The sequence below is a fragment of the Alligator sinensis genome, unplaced genomic scaffold (genome assembly GCF_000455745.1).
Source record: "Alligator sinensis unplaced genomic scaffold, ASM45574v1 scaffold647_2, whole genome shotgun sequence".
Lineage (NCBI taxonomy): Eukaryota > Metazoa > Chordata > Crocodylia > Alligatoridae > Alligator > Alligator sinensis.
Genome location: NW_005841832.1, coordinates 1,385,183 through 1,393,771, shown reverse-complemented (window position 1 = coordinate 1,393,771; position 8,589 = coordinate 1,385,183). Strand labels below are relative to the sequence as shown.

The 8,589-nt window shown below is 46.9% G+C and overlaps 1 protein-coding gene across 1 annotated transcript in view; it reads right to left on the bottom strand.

The window, feature by feature from the left end:
- Positions 1-8,589, bottom strand: part of DDR2 (discoidin domain receptor tyrosine kinase 2) — an 85,720-nt gene that overhangs the window by 11,019 nt on the left and 66,112 nt on the right. The window contains 5 exon segments of the mRNA XM_025194296.1: positions 2,228-2,462; positions 3,303-3,494; positions 4,109-4,236; positions 7,791-8,014; positions 8,478-8,589. The exon segment at positions 8,478-8,589 is cut by the window's right edge and continues 30 nt beyond it. Coding sequence (XP_025050081.1) covers positions 2,228-2,462; positions 3,303-3,494; positions 4,109-4,236; positions 7,791-8,014; positions 8,478-8,589 — 891 coding nt within the window.

Sequence of the window (8,589 nt, the reverse complement as noted above, 5' to 3'; positions counted from 1 at the left end):
CTGCGGCCTGACCAAAGTCGCATAGAGGGGGAGTATCACCTCTCTGGACTGGCTTGACATGCACCTTTGGATGCATGAAAAGGTATGGCTGGCCTTGCTGGCTGCGGTCTGGCATTGGCAGCTCATGTTCATCTTGGAGTCAATAATAACTCCAAGATCCCGTTCCGCCTCTGTGCTTTCAAGAAGGGAACTCCCCAGCCTGTATGTATGCTGTGGATTCCTTCTCCCAAGGTGCAGCACCCTGCATTTATCTATGTTGAACCCCATCCTATTCTCATCTGCCCACTTTTGTAGTCTGTCTAAATCTAGTTGCAGCCTCTCTCTCCCTTCAAGTGTGTCCACCTCGCCCCACATCTTAGGGTCATCAGCAAACTTGGACAGCATGCTTTCCACCCCCTTGTCCAAGTTGCTGATGAAGATGTTAAACAGTGCGGGCCCGAGGACCAAGCCCTGGGGTACCTCACTGCTCACATCTCGCCAGGTTGAGTACAACCCGTCCACCACTACTCTCTGGGTGCGCCCCATCAACCAATTTTTTACCCATCCAACTGTGCAGGCATCAATGCCGCAGTCACTTAATTTATTGATGAGGATGGGATGAGAGACAGTGTCAAAGGCCTTCTTAAAGTCTAGAAAGACTATGTCGACAGCAACACCATCATCCAAGGATTTAGTTACTTGGTTGTAAAAGGCAATCAGGTTGGTCTGGCAGGACCTGCCTTTGATGAACCCATGCTGATTGCCCCTGAGCATGATCTCCCCTGCAGGCCCCCCACAGATGTGCTCCTTGATGATTCTCTCCAAGAGCTTCCCGAGCACCGAGGTGAGGCTTACAGGCCTATAATTACTTGGGTCCTCCTTCCTCCCCTTCTTAAAAATAGGGACCACATTAGCCAGTTTCTTCCCAGTGGGTTGTTCTAGCATGCACCAATTTGTGACGGCCTCCTAAGGGCCACTTGGCCATCAAGAATAGACAGAGAGCAGTGCACTCCAGCACCTTTAGCACATGCCTACCTCTTGTGCTTTCCCTGCATTTAGGAAAGGCTGAAATAGTCCATTGATTCAAAACATGCAAAAATTGCATCTAAGATGCAGTTTCCTGGGTATCAGTGTTACCACTAATACAGCAATATATTGCCAAGCATGGATGTGCTATCCCCCATGAGATGCCTACACAATCTCACTCTCACTGGTACACAGGCAAACCTTAAAGAATATGCTTCTTGTTGGCCCACAACTCAAGGGAGTTAGTCCTCTGCACAGACACGTGAGTGACTCACAGCTACTGGTCTCAGGTGACTTGTTCTCTTCTGTTGTGTCTCCAGTGCCACATGGCAGACTGGCTCTAACCAGAAGCCTCTCAAGCAGCACCCTACCTAGACTCCTGGTGGCCCCGGGCGAACTTTTAGTATTGGCCCCCCCTTCACCAAAGATAATGATAATAATCTGACAACGGAGAAAAAATTACCATTTTCAGGCCCCCTTTCTGTCCAAGCCCCAGGCAGCCGCCTCTGCTCTCCAGCTGTCCTTGGTAGAAGCCAAAGAGTAGCCAGAGGGCTGAGATGAAGTGGGAGGGGCTCCTATTAATGGGCTTGGCCGGCCCTGTTTGAAGGTTAATCTCAGAACATAGGAAATGCTTTGTTTGGGAGGGAACGGGCAGCAACACTTGTGTAGTTTCGCCAACAGGTATATACACCTTCGAACTGATACTGACAATCCAGCTAGGCCTTTAGCTTGCATTCACTCAGTTGTGGGCAGTACAAGACTACAGAAAGGATGCACCATTCTCTTCCTCAAGCCTAAGCAAGGTGTCCAGAGAAGATACGGCACCTCTCAGACAAAGGGTGATGTACCTAGGTTCCCAAGATGGCCACAGCCCCTGTGTAAACACGAAATATGACTGCTGTTTCTCCATCTTCTTTTCATCTGTTTCTCAGGGTAGTGCCTCTCCCCATCTGGGGACATCTCTAGACAACTCTAGGCATGAAGAGAAGGTCCTGAACTCTCTGAGAAGCAAGAAATATAGATGCAGAGTGGCCCATTCCCCCCTGTTCTTTCTGATTTTCCAATGCAGGGGAGGGCAGTGGGCAGGAGAGCCCTGAGACCCACCCCTCCATGACCTCTCAGCTATAAGGGAAGCAGTCAAGGACAGAAGGCAATTGAGGCCTGCTCCCAGAAATCTCCTCACCCTCTCCGGTGCCAGTGGCACCCCAATATTGCCACTTACCAATAAAATGCTCTCCCAGGACATCCAGCGAATAGGAAGCACTGCCCGTCCCTGGATTCTGTAGTAGTCCCCGCTGTACAGATTCCGGCTCATGCCGAAGTCCGCTATCTTGATAGTGTAGTTCTTGCCCACCAAGCAGTTGCGTGTGGCCAGATCCCGATGAACAAAGTTCAGAGAGGACAGATACTTCATGCCAGAAGCAATTTGAGTGGCCATAAACTTCAAGTCGGTGTAGCTGCAGAGACAGGGAAGGACAAGCAGGGAATGAGGCTGCTGGGCACGTATTTGACCAAATGAGCATAACCTACACAGGAACAGTTCTGTGAGGTTCAGAGCAGCCTGGCTTATTACAACACAAACAGGCTTCCTCCTCTGGGGCAACAGGGACATTAATATAGGCTAGAGGAGAAAGCCAGCGTGATAATACCTGCATTTCTGCAAAGCAAGGCCTGGGCACTGGGCAGGTACTGAACAGTGTTAGTAAGGACCCCTCTCAACAGCCTGTCACAGAAGCGGGCAGTCAGGAATGAACATGGCATGGATATCAGTGGGACCTGCCTAAACCCTCACAGGGCATCCACCTCATGCTAAGCCAACCCTAGGTTACAGATTTAGATGGGTCTGGCACATCCCAGGGACACCCAGAGCAATGGCACAACATACTGGGAGTACAATGTGGGGGAGTCCAAGAAAAGAAAGTATACAGGACAGAGGTGGAACCACTGGCTGTTCCCTTCCTCACCCAGCCATATACTTCCTCTCCTGCCTCCAAACACCTGTTACCCCACCCCACTAGTTCTCTTCCTTTTGGCCAACCCAGTCCCACCTCTACCCTCTTCCACCTAGGAACGTTACTCTGCCTACCCAGAACTCCCAGCTCTTGGCTCACCCCTCAACAAGCACATTATTCCCCACCCAGCTACACCATCTTTCTCTCTTTCTCTTCTTTCCTACCCAGACCTACCCACTCTCCCTAGTCCCCTTTCAGTCATGACTGTTCTTCCCCTTCAGCACAAAAACAGGAAGCAGAGTTGTGTGTACTGAAGAGCCCAGGTAGGAGGGGGAATGGAGCTACCTGACAGTGGGTGCATTGCTGGTGGGGGTGCCCTGGGGCTCATGGCGGGACAGGAACTGGTTGAGGTCTCCATTCTCCATGTACTCAGTGATCATGCAGAGGGGGTCTTCAGCAATGCACACTGCCAGCAGCCGGATGATGTTGGGGTCCTTGAGTCTCGACATGATCTTAATCTCCTTCAGAAAGTCATTCCTTTTAGAAGCAGAAGCCACATGGACAGACACACACAGACAGAGCCAAACATGCCAGGCACTGGGATTAGTGATATGAAGTACAAACCAGGGAATGTAACCACAAAATGCAATTCACTCAGCAGTAATGAAGACAGAAGCTCCAGGGGAAATGCTGCTGCTCTGGTGAGCCACAGAAGATATCCCACCATAACAGGTCACTCCAGAGCAAAAATCCAGGATGCAGGATCAGGTATTCCCTAGTGTAATTTGTTCATTCACAGAATGTGGGTACTGGGGAGGTATTAGCATTTGTTCCTCCAGAGAATACTAATGACCATGCGATTCAGATATTTCCTTAATCTACAAGCGTATGGGCAATCACTAGCAGAATGCCCCATGCTGATACAAAGGGCTCACTCTGAGTGGGCCCCTTCTATTGTCATGGTACATATTGTGAGGTACAGGGTAATATTTTCAATAGTGCCAATAGGAGCGAAGAGCCTGTGGCCAATTTTTACCTGTGACTTAATGGGCTCTTCTGCATGGGCAACGTTCTCACTGAGATTGGAGTGGCTGACTTAAAAGGGTAAACGCACAAATGCCAGGGAATGGAGCTCCATGTGGCTGGCATACCTGGCATTCTTGTTGGCATCAGCACGGAGCATCTTTACAGCCACCAGAACAGGCTGGTTGGAGCTGACATCCAAAGCAAAATCCTTGTCCATGAACTTTTCCATCCCTTCCACCTCACAGAGATGAACCTAAAGGGAGGCAATGAGGAGCATTTACTTTCCCCTGTGGAAATAGACATGAACTGATTAGCAATGGGCTTCCATTCCCATAGGTATCAGAAATTGCATGGGACCAGATCCTGTTTTCAAGAAGCCCCTTGGTACGAGGAGTACTGCATAGGTTGAGGGGAAAAACAAAGCCAGTACAAGACCCTAGATAAGCAGGTCTTCTGCCTTTCTATGCCTCAGAATGGTAACAGTGATAGTCTGAGGCTACAATAGCTACCACCACTCTTATACCCTGGCTCAATGGAGGGACTGTGTTTAATGAATGTTTTCTGCACTAGTTCATCATCTTCCAAAACACCTGTGATCTACTCCTCACTAAAATGGTTTCTGTGAACACTAGAGGTAAAAGCAGAACAGTGCAGAGCTACACCTGAACTCTGAAACAAAGCAGACCCTCCCACATTCTGTTCAACTAATCGCATTCCCAAAAATGCTTCAGCACCTCAGGTTCCTACCAATGATTGATCAATGTTGTTTCATTGTATACCAGGTCCCCTGTTCACTCACACCTGGGAAACTGGCAATGTTCTGTCAGACAAACATCACAGCAACGTACTCCAATTCAAATATCCAGACAAATAAGTAGACTAAAGCTCTAGCCACCTTGGAGCTCCATGCTTAGGAAGTCAGTGATCTTACAGAATGCCCTAAGCTGGGGTACTCGACCTCTGGCCCATTGGCTAGATCAGGCCTTCTTCCCTGCATTGCTTTCCCGCCAGAGCCAACACAGCCAAACAAACCAGAATCTATTCGGTCGGACTCGATGAGGGGGTCGGACTCGATGAGGGGGTTGGACTTGATGATCTATTGAGGTCCCTTCCGACCCTAGCATCTATGAATCTATGAATCTATTGAAGTTTGTGTGTCCTCATCCAAACTGTTTAGTTGGACCCAGTCCAGCACCACTGCCCCTACTCATTGAAGGCCAATGGGGTTGCACAAGTGTGTGCCACAAGGGCAAAATTTACGGCACGGGCCAGCGAGCAAATTACTGCAAAGAAACCTAAGGTGTTAACTTAGAGGGTGTTCACTTCTCCATGATGAGTGCTCATGTGTGTGCACTCTTACCCCATGGGAAATTTGAGGTAACTCACTCTACTTCCATTGTGCGGCAAGCGCATTCACACAGGCAGTTATTGTGGTATAGATGACATGCTATAAGTTCACATATCAATTTACCTTGTGGTATGCCCGCGCCCTTAGCCACTAAAACTTTATTATAGGGAATGATTTGGAGAAGGGAAGGATCCTGCCTGGCTTTCAGGGCCCAGGCTGATTTTGCAGGAAGTGGGCAATTCTCTGGGCCTCCCAAGCCACTGACTTAAATGAAATGAATTTTTTGTCTGGTTTGGAAGGGGCATCAGTGGGTGCTATAACATTTCAAACGGCATCAGTGATCAACTGCTGCAGGGTATGGGTATAGAGCTTTGTGCTGCCTAAGGAAGATTGATGTTATGGAATAGTGGACCCAGGTTTCACAAAGAACGTGTCTGAAATAAAATTAATCTCATAGCTCCTGTCGTGACATTGCCATAGATGTTGCATAGCAAGATGGCATAGTGCAGATAGAGCAGAAGGGGCAACCAGGAAACGAGAGGCCCTGGGGTCAGCTTTACCCAGTGGGAAATGTGTTCTAAGTCACCAAGGCTCAAATCCCGTTGTGGAAATCTTGGCTATCCGAGCAGTACAGATCCCAAGAATGGGTTTATTCCCAACCCAAATGAGTCCTACATGTTGTTTGGAGCAATATTGACATTAGACATTATCATGATTGTTAAAAGGGCCATTTACTGAGCATGACAACCAACATCCCCAATTTCTAGTAAATCAATTTCTTGACCGTAAGTCAGCTGCTAGGAGATTTTCTATTTTAGGATAACTGGAGTGAAGATTTTTTTCTTTAACTTCCAGCAAACTTGGAGCTGCTCAGTGTTAAAGCAGCACAATCCTTTCCCTCAAAATTCAGCTACATTGGTAGGAAAAAAAAATCCCATCAGAAAATAGAATAAGAATAAATGTCTTATAAGAAATTCTGAAATTTCAAAATTTGTTTTTGTCTTAAGTTGGGATGAAAAAAAATGTTCATTGGAAACATTAAAACTACCTATAATTAGTTTTCATAACGGCTAAACATTAATGTAATGTAATGTAACTTAATATAATAGATAAAGTGAAACTGAAGGAGAAAAATGGAATAAAATGAAATGAGAAAGATCAAAAAATTCATTTCCATTTCAAATCATAGCTATATTTCATACAGAAAGTTTCATTTAGAAATTGAAGCATTTCTGAAAAATATTTTGATTGGAAAAAAATGAAATACAATTTCTCAACAGAAAGCTGTTGTGTCAATTTTTTCAAGAAGCTCTACAAATCCTGTATTGGCAGAAACCATGGAGAAAAAAAAACTTTGGCCAATGTAACAGGAAAACAGATTGTGCTTGATTAGTCTTTCACTGTAAGACATATTTTCCAGACCACAAATCATTCTTGCAGCTTTTTTCTGGTCCCTTTCCAACCAGTCAACATTCTTTTTTAACTTGTGGACAGCAAAACCAGTCACAGAAAATAGTGAATCTGTTTGTGAATTTAAAGAATTATTCATTATTTGAACATCTATTTAATGAAGCAAGAACTATTTAATTTGTAGAGTGGTAAAAAAGAAAGGCAAATGTTTGGTTGGCCTAGAACAGGGAGACTGCATGAAGAGGTTATTAATTTCCACAAGTGGATTGGAAGGTATGTCTTCTCATCACTGTCACTTCCACATCCTTTTATGTCTCATAGGAGAATGCTTATTTTCTATAGCACCACACCCTTAGCTCCAGATTGAGGCACTGGTTCAGCAATGACTGACAAGAACAGACACATACTAATAAATAACTTGCTGGGCTGTTCCATCTACATAGTAGCCTCAACTCAGCCCGTTTAGCTTTCAAGAACTGATAGCCCCTCAGCCCAAGCCAGTCTATGTGTAGATCTGTTCCAAGGGTGAAATTACACATTACACTTGGACCATATTAAGCACACTTCAAATGTAAGCTTCCACATGTTAAAGCTCATTAACTCATGATATGTGCCATCTGAGCATCTCAAAGTTCTGCCATTTCAGGCAAGGGTTAACTCTGGGGCCTGTGCTACTTAGCTCGTGTTGGGATAACTTCATTCTGTTACACAGAGATAAAATGAGCAATCCGGTCCTCCAGCCCTCTCGTGACAAGTCAGAGCTGTACAGGCAAGAATGGTGTTAGCCCTTAACCTGTAACTGCTCACAGAGGTTCCGACTCTAACACCGCTTATCATTCCTCGGATTTAATATGGTCTAAGTGTAATGCATAATTTCACCCTAAGAAAAACCTCTCCATGAATCACCAGGCTCTCACCTCTTTCAGCACCAGAGAATATCCTTCTCATCGTGGAAGAAAGCCATTGTCACTGGTTGTTCTACCCTGCAGCCTAGCCTGGGAGCAGACACGGTCTGTAGTGAATGTAAAAGTAAACAGTGGCTCACTCACCTCCCCAAACTGGCCTTCTCCAAGCTTCTCCTTGAAAGTCAGTAGTTTCCTAGGGAACTCCTCAACAGCCACATCCTTGCCTGAGAGCAGGTCCATGGTGATGGCTGGCACAGAGTAGGTGTTACTGCCTGTCACTCCCTGCAGGTTCACAATGTCTGCCTCTGCGTAATGAGGGACCCCCTCAGGGCCATTGGCCTGGGCTGGTTTGACAACACCACTGCAGCCTGGGAAGGAAAGAGCAATGAGAATAGCTCTGCTATAGAGGGACTCTTCCCTGGAGCCCAGTCACACAGAAAATGTCCCAGACCACCTGCTCTCCCAGGCTCCTGGAGAGGGTGGATTAGACTTTAAAGGAGGTTTACAGGGGTCTGAGGCCTATTCAGGCTTCTCAGTTTCCTGAAACCTTCCACCAAGTTTCTGGACCAGGTTATGGTGCATGCCACAGATGGTGCAAAGAAAAGCCAGGAGCATTGAGAACATGTGCCACCTACTCAGAAAGCAGCCATAATGCACCTGCGGATGACAGCTCCTCTGGGAGCAATGAAGCTGGACTGCCATAGCTTCCCTAGAAGGGATCTCTCCATGCACAGGGACAGGGAAATGGCTAAGACTGTAACCACAGGAGTGCTGGGGGAAAAGGTTCTCAAGCTGCAGGATTTTATTTTAACTCCCCTGTTTGGTTCTCACCTGCCTCCTCATCTCCTGGTCCAAACTCTGGCAGCTTGCGTATAAGCCGTGAAGGCTCCTGGTAATCCGGGCCCAGGGGGAATATGCGGTCGTAGGTGGAGTTGGACTCCTG